The following is a 19,006-nucleotide window of genomic DNA, read 5'->3' as shown; positions in this document are numbered from 1 at the left end:
TCCTAAGTCAATAAGGCATCCAATTGAGATCAAATTTTATTTCAAGTTTTTCATATAAAAAAAAACTTTGATAAGATTTATTCTACTATTTTGACTTATATATATAGTATTATTGCTGATACAAGTGATTTAATGAGATTTTTTTATCATATAAATATATCTTCTTGCAATTGATTTCAAATGTTTTATTCTTTTTATGTCTCCAAGTATGTAATATGTAGTAGCTAAGTCTAAAAACCAACGTTGTTTTGTTTCTTTATATGAACTTTATGTGTTTTTGTGATCCTTGGTAGGAGTCTCTTTTATATGTTATGTGATAGTCAAATAATGAGTAGCAGCCATGACTATCTTCATCTTTATTGTAGGTAAATTAGTTGACTCATGAATGTATAAGTCAATTTTCAACAAGGTTGATTTTGAATTTTACTTAGTTTCAAGTAGTGAGCTCCAATGCATGCTTTTAATCTTGTTGATTGCTTAATCAATTGTTATTTCATTTTCTTTCTTCTTGTTTGCTATTAACTTTGATGTTGCCTATGTTTGCTTTGTCTCAAATGACTTGGATGTTTTGATAAGAGCTACTTCAATATTTTTTGTTGTTGAATTTTAGATCTTTAATTTTTTTTTTTTTTTTTTTTTTTTAATAGTATTGATTTTAGGATTGATTTTGAATGATGGATTGACATTTAATTATCTCTTGATCTAATATAGGTTAGTTTGTATATTATTGACAACAATGATAGGCTATATAATTATAACCTTTACACTTATAACATTGAAATAAATTAGAACTTAAAAGTCACTAGTATTGAGATCCACTTGATTAAACACATCTATTGTAGTTTCTTTGATTCATGTAAGATCTTCTTCTATAGTTGTTTGATCATCTTTCATAATATCATCCACCTCTTCTTCTTCTAATATTAAATGAGTTGAATTGGTATTATAGTGTTTCTTCATTACTAAGTTGTTTATTTCTAAGGATCTTTTTGTGTGCTTTTTTCAGAAGTTTGGAAGATAAAGATGTGAATTTTGGCAATATATCAGTTGCACATATTAATTGAATTAGTCCTTCAAAGCTTTGAAATAATCCATAGAAGATCAATTGAAATAGTATCAAATTAACAAATAGTTGTTGAAGATTAATGATTCTTCATGTTATAAGTATTCTTCAAATATTCTTCTATTAATTCTCTTTCTACTAATCTTATGTTAAACAATTTTGTAGATAGTAACAAAAATTACAAAACATCATTTAAATAAAATTTGTTTTGTAATACAGTCTAAGTATCAGCTTAATCATTGTATTTATCTATAATATCCATAAGATCATTGTTAATTGACAAGATTAGTATTTTCAATGCTTTCTTTTTCAACTGTCAAAATTGGACCTATGTGTAATTTAGTCCTCCAATCTAATTTAGAAATGTCATACATAGAATTTTGGTTTCAATTATTTCCTATATGCTCTTATACCTTAACAAGACCTTCAATTTTAATTTTCACATGACTAAAGCTTAGAATTTAGCAAATTAAGTATAGCTTAATTATAACTAATACAAAGCTGAGGAGTTTTAAATTAAGATAACAAGTAAATTATTAACCTTGGTACAAGTAGTGTCATCCTATGTTACAATGTGAATAACAACTATTCAATATATAATGCCTAATGTTTAGGAATAGAAGATGGATGAGTGCGATTTATTCAAAATGAGATTTATAAAAGGACAAGAGCAAATTGGGACAAATTGCTTAACAATTAGTCTACTAGATGCATCCAGAGAAAGAGTCATTGAATGGACTTAGAATTAAACTGTCTAGTCTTGAATATGAGGTCAAATCCAAAATGATTAAGTGGCAAGGAACATTGACAACAATAGGTATTAATGATAATATTTTTAAGCATAGAAAATTAATGAAAATATGCTCCAATATTGGCAATTAAATTGTGAAAATTGAAGCAATCAACATAGTTGCAACCATATTTATGAAAATTGTCCCAATTATAGTCAATATCCTCCAAAAAAGACTCCAACTATGTTGTTAGATGGCTCATTAGAGAAGAAAATGCAAACCTAATTCTTTGCTTTTCAACTCCATAGCCAAAAATAGTAGTGTAATTGAAAGCTCATGGAGATTGAAATCAATCACATTGCCAAATAAATGAATAATAAAAATATTAAAAATGAATAATAGAATAATTAAACTATATAAATGATATGACGGATGGCAAATGTTTCTGTTGTATTAAAGCATTATGAATCTATAAAAAAAATGCTTAATAATTACCTTTCAATATAAATTTAAACATAATTATATTTTGTTGATTTTTTTGCTTTTAATTTAATTTTATATTATATTAAAGTACTTTGATGTGTTCTTGTTTTAGTTTGCAGTTTGTATTTGAGTCTATACATATACCTTTTTGGGCAATTTTGCCTTCCTATTGAAAAATAATCTTTAAAATATGCTTATATATATATATATATATATATTCCTATCTACATAAATGGAATACAACTTAATAATATAAATTAATTCAAAAGAAAAAACAAGTGTTGAATATACACATATACATATACACACATACACATATCCATGTGAAAGTAAAACATCACACAAAAAGGCTTGAATCCATGGACCTCACTACCAATTCCAACTTGTAAACCTTTTCAAATACAAATATTGTCCTGAATTCCTGACACAGTTCTTTTTGGCAATGAATTTAGTTACAATTAAATCCCTTACATACATACATTGTTTTTCTAAAACATCTCTTCACAACCTAATCATATGCACCAATGAGCATTAGAAGAGCAACTTCGACACACTGCACGCTGTTCAGGTAGTAAGAGACTCCGATACACGAGAAGCAGGAAGAGAGCCCAACCTGTGACGACTGTAGAACTGTAGCAAAGTGTGAACCCCCCCCTCCCCCTGGTGCAAAGCAAGTAATGCTAGAGACCCCACAACCAGTATACATACGAGGAGGGAGAATTCTTAAGTTTCACGGACGGAAGGTGGAGGGGGACTTGGCTTCGGGGCTTTACACAGAGATTTGACGAAGACGAACAACGTCGTCGTCGCTAGCGACACAATTTGAACTCCCGGCCCTGCTTTGAGGTCTCGTACATTATAAAACCTCCGGGCGATGGCTGCACAGTTGTGCGCAACCTTGCCTCGGGCTTCTCGTTGCGGTCACCCGTTGCTGCTGCGCTGAGTTAGGTCATCGCTTCTTGCACTTCAGGCGTGGTCCTCCTCTGCATCTGTTGCTTTACCTAGTCCGGGGGTGGGCTGGGTGATTTGTTTCCATCTATCGAGTCGAGGAGATACTCCTCTCGGTTGACAAGATACCGAGATTTGAGTGTGTTCTGTTCGATGGAGAGGAGCTGGAAATGAGTGCGCAGTGTGTGCCATGGAGGCTGAGTGATCATGACCAGGGAGTGCTGCTTGTATTTTGATTTTGCGGACTCTCGGACGTGGATGGTCGAGCATTTGTCCCCGAGGTGTTGTCGTTCGGCGGGTGTGGAGCTGTCGGGTCGTGGCAATTAGCTGGGGAGGATGATGCGCGAGAAACGAGGGATGGTGTGGCCTTGTCAGTCGCGAAAGCGGATTCATCCGTTTGTTGCCTTGCTTGTGTTCCTCCAATTCCTGTGTGCTTGGGACTCGAGTGGGCTCGTTGCGGCAGTTGGAATTGTACAGCATGGTCCACACATAAGCAATTTAAATGTCCTTCTTCCTCCTCGCAGTTCTCGTCCCGTTCATTATCATCTGCAAGGTTATAACGGCTGTTTCACCTGGTTTGTGTCTCTTCAACCGTGAAGATCTTTCTTGCTACTCCTTGCTAGATACTTTGCATGTTCGTTGTGTAAGATTGAATGCCATGGCAGAATGATAGACGTCGTGGTTCGGAGTGTCTTAGTGTTGTCCACTTGTCAATTGCTACAAGTTCGTCTTAGAGATTGTTGCATGTGCTTCTGAGCGTGTATGAAGGAAGAGTGAGAAGTTGCATTAGTATTTTCACCAAAAGTTCCCATTGTGATACGAAGAATTGATGGTCTGCCTTGCTGTGGCTTTTATCTAAGAAACTGCAAAATCAAGATAACTACGCATACTGTCTCTTGACTAATTATGTTTGTCCCTGGAAAGCCTAGGCTGTATTTATCTCATAATTGTGTGCTACTTTTTTCCACTGGACTCTGGTTTCTATGTCTAGAAAAAGTCAATTTTGCTACTGTACATTTTTATTGCTTAAGGTATGCTTTAGTGAAGTTTCGATGTGCAGATTAAGTTGGTCCTTATAGAAAGAAAAGTTCTTGATCATACGCCAGAACTCTGTAGTTGAGAATGCTCATTCCACTTTTTTCAAAATAAGGCTCCTGTAGCGAATTCTCCTTCGTTGTTGTGAATCTTCATGGTGACCTATCCTAACGATTCTTTCCTATTGATGGTTCCTCGCAATTCAGGACCTGGGATCATCATGATATTCTTCAAGTTGACGCCCAATACAATGGCACAGACAAGAATTGCTCCACCAGTGCAGTGCTTACATCGATTGCTCCATTTACTGGACGTAAGACCACTGCTGTGCATGCAACCGACTCCGTGACAGGCCAAATTCTGCGATGTGAGGTTTTTATTGATAAGATATCGCGAATTCAAATTTTCCATCATTCGCTCAAGCTGGATTTGGACGGATTAGCCACACTGCGCATTCGAGCTTTTGATACTGAAGGTAAATGACTTAACATGGTCTATGCTTTTGAGACTACGAGTTTTATAATTATTGTCCCGTTGGCATTTGTGCATGGATGGTTTTAGTTTATAGAATCGTTTGTCTCGTAAACTTGTGTTTCTCATGAAGTATATGGTTGAAATCTGAGCCCTTGTGGAGATATGATAGCGATGAAGAATACCCTCACCTGGATAACGGTTGTTGTTGGTTGAGGGAGAATTCTTGCATCTTTCTTTTGAATTTATTGAGTATGTGGATACCTGTAAATGGATCTGGTTTGATCCCACGAAATGGGATATGTGATATGGCAGTTGCATCTGGTAGATACTAATCATATTCAAGAAGAAAGCTAACACGTTAGATTGGTTGCGATTCAGACAATGTATTTTCTGCGTTGGCGGGCTTGCAGTTCATGTGGCAACTTTCACCGCTGAGTCAGACAGGTGACACGTCCCACCGGCTTTTGCACGTCCCTCTTAAGCATACATCTCTTATTGATGGCGAGATCGAGGATCAAATTGAATTGGAGCAGAATGTAAGTCTCTCTGCCGGCATCATATAATCCAGCTATGACAACATTAATCTTTTTAAACTTTAAAGCAAGGTCCGTATATTGATGTCTTGTATATCCAACAGTGTCTCGATTGGTTTTCCTCCTGGTTTTCCTGCTAGAAGTATTTTCATGTGTGTAACAATTTCATCAGTTGGGCACTCAGGTTTTGATTTCCAACGAAGTATGTATCTGGGATGTTATTACTTAGAACATCACCAACTTCCTAAGGCAGCTGTTAACGTGGTGTTAGATCTTTTAGATCGTATTCTTATGATTATAGTCAGCGAGCTACTTCACGATGTTACATTGCAAATTAAGCCCATGAGAAACAATCAAACAGTAGAAAAGCACACACAATGATTTTGTATCAGCCGAGTGTATAGGACTTACTTGAACACCAGTGGAGTACCGAACTTTCTATCTGTCTATGCAATTGCTCATTGGCATTTACTTTGATTTTTACGCAGGGGCTTGGATCGGATTTGTATGTGGTTCGAGGTGTTGGAGCAGGCCAAGAAAAGGTTACTGCACATTTTGTGGAGCCAGGCTTTGAGAACTTATCACATATCATTACTCTTACTGTGGCGGAAGCTGTTTCATTGGGCCCTCCTTCCCCAGTATTCATGATTCCAGGCACTCGACTTCAGTTCACTCTACGAGCACTGCGGCGCAATGAGGTCAAAGGTGTGTTTGCTATTCCCGCTAATGGTCGACTAGAGTAAATGTGCTCTTTGCAATCCATTTGACCATGCTGTTTGCACGAACATGCACCCAAATGATTAAGTAATTTCTATATTAAAGTTTGTTGAAAACATTGTCTATGAAAGGTTCTTGACTGCCTGTTGTCTTGATTTTGCAGTTATTTCATTGCCATCTCCACATCATCGGTGGTCATTAGACAACTCTACTGTTGCAGATATTGACACTGTATCAGGTTTCATAACAGCGCGTACATATGGGTCCACAGTGGTGACGGTGGAGGACTTGAGGTTATCAGGGCATCAACAAACATCAACTATCCACGTTGTCCGTCCAATAAGCCTAGTGTTATCCCTATCTCCTCTTTTGGGGAAGGAGACAGGTGCAGTGTCCAACGTAAAGCAGTCAGTGGTTCTGTCTGATAGCAATTGGCAAGTTGTGGCAGGGCGCAAGTACGTGGTTCAGGCATTTGCTTTCTCGAAGGAATCCGGAAAGAAACCTCTTTTATTGACAAAAGTGCGTTGCTTCTCTAATGCTTGTACTTTGGAAGTAGGAAGTTCATTTTTTGCTGAATAAGCGTAACAAGGCTCGCGTCTCGAATTCTTGTAACTCGGAGTCTAAGAATTATTTGATGCTTATAGTTTCTTAAGCCACTGCTAGGTCTGCAGATCTGCGCAAGAGCTTTAACGATTTTCTGTTATTGTCGTTCCTGATACCTTTTTATTTATTAATGTTGGGTTGTAATTTATGTGTATTTGTTTTTAGTAGCGAGATTGAAACTATTCTGCGGATGATTTAGTCTCTCTCATCTTTCTGAATAAGACGTTGATCAATATATATCCTATTGTGGATGTTGATTTTTACAGGATAATGACTTAACTATGCCTCGTGCTATTTCTCCTTTCTGGAGGATGTCCAAGGTTCCTGAAGCTGTGGTAGCTGAACAAGGATGGCGTAATTGCTCTCTTCTGGAAGCATTGTCAGAAGGAAATGGCAGATTAGTAGCAAGTCTTGGCCATGGTGTCATGGTCCACGACCCTTTAAGTGGCAGCTGGTTGGAAAGGAATAAAGAGGTATGCATTGGAACAGCGACTTTGATGTTTATATGTGCTGGAATAAGTCGTTATCTTTGTGCCTCTTCTTTTTACACAATTTCTGAAGAAAGATTCCCATGGTTGTGCAGCTTCTCACTACTGAAGAGGAATTAACTGTATGCGCACAAGTAAAAATATTACGGAATCATTTTGGAGAATATTTGGGTCTACCCTGGGCACCTGGTTATGAGCAATTACATCATCTATCTGCTGAAGGAGGTATATGTCTTGTCAATTGTTTTGTAAATGTTAGGAACTTGCAAATATTGAATGCAATTATTACTGGTTACATGATGTTACTGGTAACTTTAAATGGTCACCTTCAGATAGAATACTATCCAGGTCGTTCCCATAAATATCCATGTAGCTGTCAGCATTTACATAGCCTATGCACGTTGCAGATTTTGGAAATCCTTCATTTGAATAGGTTGTTTTTTTTACTGTAACCATAATCCAATTAATCATGCACATGGATCAAAACTTTACATTGCGAGGCTTGTTTTAAGGCGCATTAAATTATTATCTTAGCGTTGTTAATACACAAGAAAATGAGTATTACCCAGCATTTAACCTAGATTAATACATGTGGATGCGGTGAAGCTTTTCGGTATTTTCATTATTGTTCACTTTATGCAGGCTGTGGGACGAAGCCAACGGATTATCAGTGGTCATCCTCAAATCCTGCCGTGGCCACAGTAAATGTTGATGGGGTTGTGCGGACCAAAGGCTTAGGAAGAGCAGTAATTCATGCTACAGCCCTGGGCGATGTTTTGAATGATGACGAGGTGGGTTATCATTGTTGGGTTTCTATCTGTCCGTGCTCTGTAATTTATCGTTGGTTTTGCTGCTACCTCCTCATTTGTGGCGCTGAAGACATTGTGTACATGCTGTTTTTTCTGAGTTCTAGTGCTCGCAGATAGAAACAGGGTCATCAATCTACTTGATAGCGATTTCTTTTTAACATGATGCTACATGTTTGCAGATCATTGTGGAAGTATCATACCCTACTGCCATTGGTATTGCACCTGGTTTACCCGTAGAGGTAGAAGTTGGATCCTATATTCCTGTAGCTGTTGGTCTGCGGGATTCTTCTGGTGAGTCAGCCTTTTCTCAACTTTGCTTGAGATGGTGTTTTGTTAGATTTAAAGCTCAACCACTATGTGAGCAAGATTAGTGGGATGTCGCTGACCTACCTGCATGTCAGAATACAACATTTACTTAGCAGTTTCATACTTTAACACTGATCCTCTTAGTTTGCATAAAAATCGCGCCTATTATTGAGGACTAATGATTTCTGCTTTTTAGGCATGGAATATGCTAGCTGTGATGTCTTGAAGAATGCTGTTCAGTGGGCCATATTTGGTGGCGATGGACAATTTTCCATGGTGAGTGAAGATGCCCAAATGTTAAGCTCAGCGCAAGAAAAGGCGATTCAATTGATTCACCCCCGCGTCTGTGCATGGGCCTTAATTTCCGCAACCCGAACTGGCAGAGCAACAGTAAGAGCTTCCCTGAATATTGGGGAACTGCTAGTAGGGTTTACCTCATCTGAGATTGAACATCCTTTTCTGGAAGCCTCATGGCCTATTGCTGCCTTTGCTCCTCTCACTTTGGAGCAGGCAAAGAGCGGGGATGGGCACGGGGGCTACTCACATAAGTTGGCGGGCACCAGACTTGTTCCACTGCCTTCACCTGAATCCCGGCATCTAAAAGAGCTATTATTGGTACTAAGAAGCAGCATGAAAGTGTTCTTGTGTGGCGGCCCTGAACGGTGGCGCCAAGGAGTTGAGTTCGTAGATACCCATGAAGTTATAAATGAACAAGGCGCAGCGGGCAAAGAGAACATTGGAGTGTCTCATGTGCAGGATGGAGGAAATTGGGTTTACAACATTGAATGCAAGAGTTTGGGGAATTCTGTGCGTCTTCAACTCTGCAAATTTTCTAGTTATAATGCTATTTTTCTGTTTATAATTCTGTGACTGATGTTAGAATATCTAATTCAGTATTTTTGGTTTACTCGTCACAGACAATATTTTTTTACCGTGGAAATCTCGTGGGCGAGGACCACCCAACTAAAAGCGTAGTTAGTGTGTCCCTTTCAGTGACATGCTCAGTTCCATCAGCTATCACCCTTCTCATTGATGAACCAGGTGCGTTGCAATCCCATTCTTCCCCTCAAGTAGTGCTAATTCACCCTTTGTCCTTCACATCTAACAAGGGTCGGTGCAATTCTCAAATAATAAGACTAAATAATTTTTGATCGATGTAGGTTTTTGGGCTGTGTTCATGTTCGATGGTCTTTGTTAAGTGGATGTGATTGTACTATTGTATTCCCACTGCTAGACCCTAAATCCTCTCACGTTGTCGTGTGATTGCGTTTTGTGTGCAGAGAACAGTATGACCTCAATTAAGTTGGCAGCACACGCTGAGCGGGATAAAACAAACTGCCAAATTGCACCTGTTACGGTGATCAATGATCGATCAATCAGGGTTGCCGTTGTTGCTTTAGATGACGCGAGAAGGCCATTTTCGAATGCTTCATCTTTGAGTGTATCGTGGAAGCTTGTGGGGTGCAAAAATCTTGCCCAATGGGTCGTGGAGGAATCCAACTCAAACGTGGTTTCTAATGGTTGGGAGCGTAAGCTTGCACTTGGAAATGCTGCAGGAGAGGTATAGCTCTTCAGCTTACTAAGTTCTGTGTTTCGACTCTCTGGCATAACCTGATTGAGCAAATATCACTGTTTACGATTTTTCTCCTTTGTATTTTGTTGCACATGCGTTTGGCTGCTATTGGGTGTTCAATTCTATTTGTATGTACTCGCTGAAATTTGAGTTTACTTGATTAACATCTGTCTTGTCTGTCCTAATTTCAAGCTTTTCCTCAGTGCACTGTACGCGCAGATTTGCACGGATTTGCTAGTGAATACGAGGGTGCATTTGCTATGATTCCTGCATGGAAATCTTTTGCAAAATCATTTGGACACCTCAGTGATGCAGTTCAACTACAGGTTTCTGCGTATAAACTTTTCACTTTTACTCGATGCATAATTAGACTTTAGAAATGGAAGTGCAACCCACATATATCTTTTCCGTATCTTGACAATGCTACTGCAGTTCCGAAAGCTGGGTTTTGATTACGCTGCAATTTTGGTGAAGGAGCTGTTCTTACCCAGCGTCCTCAAAGTAGGGTATCAGTAAAGTATTGCATTATGGTTTACTCCTGTTTTTTTGCAACGTTTCCTATTGAAGGAGGATTTTCCTCTTTGCCAGAAATTGTTACCTTGATTCATTCTGTGTTGTTTGTACAGCTTGTGGCAGCTTTACGGATTGAGCCTAGTAATTTTCTTCTTTTCCACCATCCAGATTCCAAGGTTTGATTCTTGATATTACATTTAATTGTTTACAATCTCTAACTGTCTCAAACATAGATTTTTGTAGCCTCGGTAGTTCCGATACCATTGTGTGTTGGAATAGCCCCCAGTTGAATCATTAATGAGTATGATTGAACTATGCTGTGACAGGCAAGCTTGTCAATATTGGGCGGAACAAATGAAGTTGAGGCCCGTGCTAATGACTCTCGAGTTGTGGATGTGGTTCTTCTTGATACTCGAGGCCTGATTGTGGCTGCCCGAGGATTAGGGAGTGCTCTTATCACCATACGGGATGTAGGTTTAGCAACTCCAGCATCTGCGAGCGCTCTGGTAAGATCATAAGCTTCTCCCCTTCCAAGTTACAAAGAATACATATTGTTAGGACCACATCCATCATGTGATGGAAGTTGAGGCAATTCAGCGTGTTTTGTGGCTGCTATTTCAACATCAAATAGCTGCGCTATCTTTTCGGACTTAATTGAACAAAAAAACTTATTGTTGTGGGAACCAGACTGCAGGTTGTCTGTAGACATCCTTGTAAGGGATTAATGACTCTTATGTAGACATTGTGCGCTGATTCATGTATTTAGGAGCTAGTGAATGATGTGAGCTAACCATGTGGTTTCGTCGTGCAGGTGACCGTGTCAGATGCGGCAGCAGTTAGAATGTTACTTCCTGAGGATACGAGTCTGCAGGTTTGTAATAATATTCTTTGAACTATAATTTCTTTATTGCATGATTGGTTGGTAGAGCACAGTTTTCTGTGGTTCATATTTTTACTGAAAAAGGTCAGGACCTCCAACCTTGGAGACTTCCACACAATAGCGGGTTGTTTTCAGGTTTCCTCTAAGCAGCAAAGTTCCACAAATGCTTTGGAGTGCTAAAGAGTGACAGTTTCTTGTGTTTCACATCCGAAAGAAATTTCTCTTCAAGTTCAGCTTTGAAATGATCTTTTGATGCAGCCAGCAAATAAGACTTCGATTTAGTGAAATTTAGGATGTTTTTTTGGGATAGGTGGGTTCATGCCTTGTGGTGAAGGTGGAAGCAGCAGATAGTTCTGGGCGTGTTTTTGACTCTTCTCAGGTACGTTTCTGCATTAATTGGCTTCTGAAATGGGGTTCATCTATAGACATGTAGTCCTTGCACGTATATTCATCCGCTGTTGTGACCGCTTACATTTATTTTATGTCCGTCCAGTTTATATTTATGAACCTGAGAGTTCATCTTCAAGATGGAGTTCTGATTACCAAGCCTCATACGAGTGCTCATCTTGCAGCGAATGAGTTCGTCGTTTGTGGGGCCAATGTGGGCCTTACTACAACACTTCATGTAAGATCTTTGAGTGCAGTTATTGATGCGTCTTCGTTATGATTCACGTGCCTTGCTTTGATACTTAACTCATTTACTCCTAGTTGTTGATATCTTATTTTAAGTCGCATATTTCCAGGTTAGCATTCGACAAAGATCCGACAAAGAGGTCTTTTCTGATGTTGCGCGGATTTTGGTTTACGCTCCTCTTTCTATCCGTCCATCTGCTCTGGTGCTTGCACCCGGAGCAAAGTATTTAGTGAGTACCTGCGCTTCCAAAATTGATAATGGATTTGGCCGCAACTGGGTTATCTTTAATTGGTTGCAGCTTCACAGAAGTAGAAAATGTGGCGTAATTGACTATCACACATCATGATGGATTTTGTATTAAATGTGCATACCATGAAGACTGCTGACTGCTTTTTACTTCTGTGAACAGTTGGTGGTGGATGGAGGTCCTCAGACAGGTGTCGTATTTAATTTCGATGCTACTCATCCCGAGGTAGTGAAAATTGATCCTGCTTCTGGGCTTCTTGAGGCCAAAGCTCCAGGAAGAGCGGTAAGCATCTGCATCCTAGAATTAATAGCCACGAATACTTTCTTTTTTGTAGTTGGAAATTTTAGGAATAAATAGAGATTATAAATAAAACAACAAAAAATTGGTGCGCCAATTTCTGAGTGTCTCTTCATACGGCACGCAATCTGTAAATCACTGAAGGGTAGGTTTTTTGTCCATTTCCTAGCTCTATCTAGTAGATCTCGAGTTGGGTAGGATATGCCTTCCCTTGATTGTCATATTAAGTAGAGTATTTATATATTGGGTATTTTTGTGTCCATACAGACCGTACAAGCTCAGGCACGCAATCATAATGGGGAGCTCCTTAGTGAAGCTCAGTTGAACGTGACGGTGCAAGTTCCAGTTTCAATGATACTTGATGTGAGGGGAGGCCAGCTTGCTATTGGCCGTGAAATTACTATATTTCCTCATGGGTTTGGGGTACGTGTTTGACAATCACGAAGCTCCTTTCCTAATCGGAGCTTAGATTCATCTTTACTGGAATCATGTTTAACTGGATAGTAAAAATAGTACGCTATTAGTAGGAGAATGTGCACCTACAGAAGTGCACTGTCTCGAAATATCAACAATGGAAGTTAAGACTTGTTCATGTGAGAATTTCTTAAATATGATTGAACATCAAGTTGTGAGATGACTTGGTCAGCAGACATCACCTCGGTATCCACAAAACATATTTTTTCTGACCACCACACGAAAAAATGTGATTTAGCATATGAACGTTATTCTCATCCATTTCTGATCTGATCATCCTTTCTGATTTGCAGGAGAACCTGTTTGCCTTCTATGATTTATGCGGTAACTACAAATGGTCTGTCGGAAATGATCAGGTGAGCAACTATGCGTAGTCGCAGCAATTCTTGTATCTTATTAAAGAAATGAGTATACTATGTCATTACAGGTTTTCGTGAGAAGATTTATGTCAATCATTGTTTTGGTTGCGCTGTGCATGCAGTTTTGTCTACAGTATTATATCTAACTGCGTGGGGGCTTAATTTTATTGGGCATGCAAGCCCCTCTGGTGCTTTTGTGCTTTTGTGCTGGTTGCAATGATTATGCACTAAATTTAGAATCCATGTTTTCTGAAGAGCTTATTGCATGTTCAAACTCGATTGATTGTTAAATGTGGTGATGGGGTTTGTGTTCCCCCGCTTTCTGCTTCAAATTACAGGTTCTAGGTCTGGCAGGCATAGATGATTTTTCTGGAGAGGAAAAGAATTCCGCTTTATCTGAGGTCGCCAGTTCTAGAACAAAAGGCTGGGGGAAGCTGGACGAGTCTTCTGGTACTCCATATGGGTTCACTGCTAGAGCCATTGGCAAGTAAGAGCCAGATAACTAACTTGCTCTCTCAATACTTGCGTTGCTCCACTTATTTTGTTGTGTGCTCCATGCAAGTGTCTTAGTACTTCGACCAGGTACTTGAAGGTATCTTTGCATGTCACTAGTGTAATACAGATCTAAGATGCTCAGTTACTTGAAGATATCTTTGCATGTCTAGATCTACATTGTTATATATAATACTCGATTCTTTATCACACCAGTGGTTTTGACTATTGTATGGCAATACTGTAGATCTGCAGGAAGGACGACTGTTACTTTGTCTTTCAACTGCCAATTTCACTACAACGGGCAGAAAGTGGAGAAAGAGTTCAAGCCGTCTGGCACAGTGTGGGTAGTACCAGATCCGCCTTTATCTCTAGGTATAGGAGCCACATGGGTGCTGCCTCCATCTTACAGCAGCTCTCCTCTGTTACTCCAAAGGGAAAGGCCAGTCCCCGAATTTTCGGATCCAGGACGAGGTGGAGGCAGTGTCACTTACTCAGTCATGCATGTAAGAAGTCAAACTTTATTTTAAGTATTTCATCTAACTGCATACTCTGGCTGTTGACCGCAGGATCAAATGACCATGGTGGTGTTGTCACGGTTGTAATTGTGGTAGTTCTAATTATTTTTCTTTTATATTTCTTTGCATAGAGGAGCTTGTGAATTTTCCCTGATTCATTCAAATGTACATGTGTATTACAGCAAAGTATCAACGATGCCAATGTAATAACCCTCATGGAAAGTGGAACAATACAAACTTCAGAGAAGACAGAAGTGGCATGTATTCATGCCAGAGATCGTAGCACCGGGCGGTCTGAAGTTGCTGCATGCGTGCGTGTGGCTGAGGTGCATGCTCTCTACCTCCTTGAAGTCGCTTGCCCTCTAGTGGCTTCTAGTGTATTTAGATGTCTGCCTGGTTGGATGGCAGGAATATTTTCTTTACATCAATCTGATCTTGTAGTAACCTGGTAGTTAACTCTTTCTCGAGTTAAATCTTTGAACTGTTTATGCATTTCTGAAACATTGTACTTGAGATCACCGGTCTAAATACTGAATAAAATCACATATTAGTGGAGGGAGCTTCTTAAAGGTTGTACTAGAGCAGTAAGTTTTGTTGAAGTTACTTCTCGTTGTGTTTCTAAAACGAGTCATTATGCTCCAGTTCTGATTCGAAATGTAGAATAATGCGCTTTTTCTTTCTTTTTTTTCTTCTTTTGTTTTTCTTTTTGTTTTGTTTTTCGCAATTTGCTCTTAATGTTGTGCTCATATTTTTCTCACTATAAAATTTGTGTGATGGACTTGGAGCAGGTTTTCTCCCTCACGGTAGGAGATGATATACTTGCAGTTCCTCTGGCAGAACTATCTGTAGGTACAGATCAAAAATTGGCAGTGACCCTACGCGATGATCTTGGTGAGTTTCTCTGGTCACCTATTCTGCTGTTCGGTTATCGTGGCAGTTCGCCTCTTTAGTACGAAGCTGCAATTGGCCCAGTGCAACGAAAGTTTGTTATGATTTCTACGTTTCAATTTGGTAACTATCACTTACATGATTTTGGTCGTCAGGAGTTCCGTTTTTGGAAGCTGGAACAACAATACCAATAACTCTTGATACCAATCGTGCCGACCTGATAACTGTCAAAGTGGTCGACGTTGAGATTGTTGGTCGATCAAGCAAGGCCACCATTCTTGTAAAGGTGGTTCTCTCTCATTTTGTTCTTAGTCTATCATTCCGTGTTTTAATATGAATTGTGACAAGTTCACAAAGTTATTGCTTAGTTTTCTTTTTTTCTGAGCACTCTAGCTAAACTCCTACTTTTCTTGAATCTTTCTTGGTTGATGCTCGTACACAATTTTGAAGGTAGTGTTGCATGTGCACCCAGGCTGTAAGGCAAGGCTCAGCTTTGGTGCGTGTAACATATAAAAATAATCCGCAAATTGTGGATTGGATAATGGTAAGTTGCAAATACTGTTTGCACTTGGTCACCATCAGATATCTTCATCAACCTTTGCTTAGTTTTATTCGAGATGGTAAAAACAGGTCAAGGATGAATTTCGTCAGGTCTTTGACAGATTCGTTAAACTCAAACAATAGTTAATGGTTTCTTTGTCTACCTAATTTATTCCTGATTACAATGCCCTTTTTTATCATCGTTTTATAGATCAACGTAGGGGCGTATGTATATCCGCGTAGCCCAGTCCTACACATTGGAAATCGTCTAAGCTTCTCTATCCTCGGTAAAGGTGAGTTCTTGTTGGTACTGATCCATCTAGTTTCTTTGACTCATCAGCTATTTTGTCCTTTTATTTCCTTAAATACATTCCTCGCAAACGACATTCAAGCTTATATCTGCACTTGTATATCCCTGGGGCTAGCCCATACAACTTTGCTTCTAACCAACTATGTTATATGGATAAGGGCTACATGGACTGCTTACAGGTGAACGTGGAAGCTGGTACAGTTCCAATGCAAGTGTTGTACGAGTTGATAGCCATAGTGGAGAAGCTCAAGCTATTGCAGAGGGCGTAGCAACTGGTATGTATCTTGGCGCTGATCTGCTGTAAGCATACCAGAAGTGGTTTTTGTGGTACTAACTTGGTTTGGTAATATTTAATAATTCATTAGTTGAAGTTGAATTTGTTTGTTTCTTTCTGCTCTGTGATACTTCATCAGCAGAGGATTTTACTGGGTTTTTCTTGATCAAACAGTTAGCTTTAACGGAACGCGGTTGACAACATACACAACGGTCAATGTTGTCAGAGTTGCTTCTGTACACATCGAGGTGCCCACTGGCATCATTTCCAATGTGCCTACTGCACGAGAGGGCTACTATTTTCCTGTCAAGTTCAGGTGCCTCATGCAAACTCCACACCTTCCTTAATATCTGAATGATGTTGAGCCTACATGCTAATCGATCCTCTTTGCTGGCTTTCATATATTGCCGCCAGTGCGTTGGCTTCGGGTGATTTACTGACATTGTTGCTATGTCGGGCATGAATCAGTGATGCGTATGGTCGTGATATTGGAATAGTGGGTGAGAATCGGGAGGTGTCATACAGCTGCCAAGTTCAGCCGAGTTTCATCGGGTGTGTCTCGTCTATCTCTTGATGTTGCAGATTCTTTCAACTTATCCGCATTTGACATGTGGATTCAACTATGTCAGTGACTTGTGTTGTTAACTTTCAAATTTGTCCGTTAAATTGTGATTTTTTTGTATTTTCGATTAATTAGCAGTGGTATGGCTCAAAATTTCAGGGAAGCCAAGGCGTGGCGAGAGCCTGGTAGTGGTGCTTTCCACTGTGTTTTCCTACCAAATCAGCCGGCCAAATTGAAGGAAGCGTATCAGAAGTCGGTTGCCCAGAAGCATATAGCTCCCAAGTATCTCAATGGAAAATTAGAGTTTTCTATGATAGTTCAGGTTGAGGGAACATCAGGTATCGAAGGGTCCGTAAAGGCCTGGTTCGCTGGAGGCTTTGAGATTGTTCAGAGCATGCCTTCTCAGGTTTGATCCTACATTGGGTTTTATTTGTGCAAAATCCCTTTTATCAGTACTTCCGCTGACTTCTTTCATGTTTAAAGTTTTTTGCCCCAAATTATTTCATGATCAGTTCGTTTTCCTTTCGGATGCGTCTTTAACTTTAATCTATCGTTATTGCAGCTCACGCTTACATCAAAATCAAAAGAATGGGAATTTGTAGTAGTTGGTTGTGTACATCCAGGTAAATGTTCCTGTATGCACGAGTTTTGGAGGCTTATCGTTTGAATTCTTGACTTTTGGGCAATCCACAATGAGGTATTAATTAAACAAGTTGAATTTGAGACTTGCTCTGATCAAAATCAATAATTATGCAGATATTGTTCGACCTACAATACCCGGACAACCTGAAGCCTTCAGTATTAAGCTTCAGAACCCTAAAGTTGAAACTGATGGAGCCGGCGGGCGTGCATTATACAAGGTAGTCATTTGAAACTTGACGCTTGTTGAATCTAGTATTCGTTTGCTTTCTTCTTAGGCACTTCAGCGAACACTCGTCTCGTTGAGGCATTGTTTCTAATAAATCATTTTTTCTGCAGTTGAAAGTTGTGGACGAGAGTAAGCCTATAAGTGACTCTTTGGTCATCAGATCGTCTCTGACAGGTATATTTGTATCCTGAGGGTTCTGCTCATGTTATGCAGCTCTTTGTTCATTTTTAATATCTTTCATATATCAATCTTATCGAAACTTCATCTCGTACAGGTCAAGAGCTAGAACTGCCAGTATGCTTCAAGCCTGGAAAATCGACTATAGCTGGTTTGACAGCACAGATCGCGACAACTGTGGTCATCATCGTACTGCTGATGATTCTTCCTCTAGTCTTCTGTGCCCGCTTGCTCGATGTACAGCGATCGTCATTAGCCTCCAGGAATGTAGACACTCTCCCATCAGAACCTGCTGCTAATGGTGGTCAGTACGAGACCACTCCTCTCCGTCAACGGATAGTCGGCTCTCCTCGAACTCCACAGACTCCTCCATCCGGGGGATTGGGATACAGAAGTCCTCAACAACCTTACACGGAGTATGTGAGCAGAACCTTAGAGAACACGCCCTATTACAGTCGAGAAGGCATACGAAAGTATGACCCCTCGTTCACATACTGATAGGCAGTTTCCAAAATTTTGTAGTAGAGTAGTCTTGCCTCTGCAATATATCATGGATTGTGCATCTAATCTAGTGGAAAAATTGTATTTCGGGTTTTTGGCTGGAGCAATGGGCCTCTGGTGAAGCAATCCTTTGAGGAAGTTAGTTTGTTTTCTGTGATCCAATCCAGACATTATTTTGCTCCACCAGTGAAATTTGTTTGACCAGTCCTATCATTCTCTTTTCAGTTCCTGATTGTAGTTATATGCTCTGTAAACTAGCTTTGTAGCTCCTTGATTTTATTTTGATAATATTTTCTGAAGCAGTCTGGTACGATATTGATTTCGACTGAAGCTTTTCTGATCGCCAGCAGTAATTATGGTGCGGAAGGTTTTTCTAACGACTTTTCATCCATTTCAAAACTAATTTCCTAGTTCCAGTGATTGTCTTAAACTCGTCTTTGTCTGAACCCACTTCCATGGCGGAGGTGTTGTGAATTGGGATCACTGTTAAGGCAATATTCCATGTATTTGGCCATCCATTTGGAATGGTTAGAAAATCACTGGTTGGGCTTGTTGAAAAAAAGAGTATGAGTGCGAAGATGGTGGGCGAGACTTTCAGACTGCATCGAGGATTAGGATTTGGCTTACCTGGAAGGGTTTGTGTTTCGCATGCGTCATTCTGAAGAGTTAAGCAAATTAGCAGAGTGGTTGAATGAGGAATTTCACTTAA

General features: G+C 39.6%; 1 protein-coding gene across 2 annotated transcripts; it reads left to right on the top strand.

Moving 5' to 3' along the window:
* Positions 1–3,033: 3,033 nt before the first annotated feature.
* On the top strand, positions 3,034–18,505 carry LOC112278345 (nuclear pore complex protein GP210). 2 transcript variants are annotated; one of them, XM_024511684.3, is made up of 37 exons: positions 3,034–3,800; positions 4,467–4,735; positions 5,113–5,270; positions 5,756–5,972; positions 6,148–6,503; positions 6,854–7,060; positions 7,171–7,300; positions 7,718–7,866; positions 8,064–8,175; positions 8,387–8,997; positions 9,108–9,231; positions 9,471–9,751; positions 9,967–10,089; positions 10,390–10,452; positions 10,603–10,782; positions 11,088–11,147; positions 11,467–11,535; positions 11,650–11,781; positions 11,900–12,019; positions 12,200–12,319; positions 12,602–12,757; positions 13,102–13,164; positions 13,506–13,654; positions 13,907–14,165; positions 14,360–14,503; positions 14,966–15,068; positions 15,221–15,351; positions 15,538–15,609; positions 15,817–15,898; positions 16,095–16,190; positions 16,364–16,505; positions 16,658–16,741; positions 16,911–17,157; positions 17,314–17,374; positions 17,508–17,611; positions 17,730–17,793; positions 17,894–18,505. In XM_024511684.3, the coding sequence occupies exons 1-37, from the start codon at positions 3,562–3,564 to the stop codon at positions 18,292–18,294; spliced, it is 6,078 nt and encodes a 2,025-aa protein (XP_024367452.1). In that variant the 5' UTR covers positions 3,034–3,561; the 3' UTR covers positions 18,295–18,505. The 2 variants fall into 2 exon arrangements, with proteins under 2 accessions (XP_024367452.1, XP_024367451.1); XM_024511683.3 differs by having other exon boundaries at positions 16,074–16,190.
* The last annotated feature ends 501 nt before the right edge of the window (positions 18,506–19,006 follow it).

The sequence above is a fragment of the Physcomitrium patens genome, chromosome 25 (genome assembly GCF_059467195.1).
Source record: "Physcomitrium patens ecotype Gransden chromosome 25, ASM5946719v1, whole genome shotgun sequence".
Taxonomy (NCBI): Eukaryota; Viridiplantae; Streptophyta; class Bryopsida; order Funariales; family Funariaceae; genus Physcomitrium; species Physcomitrium patens.
This window is presented reverse-complemented; position numbering and strand designations above follow the sequence as displayed.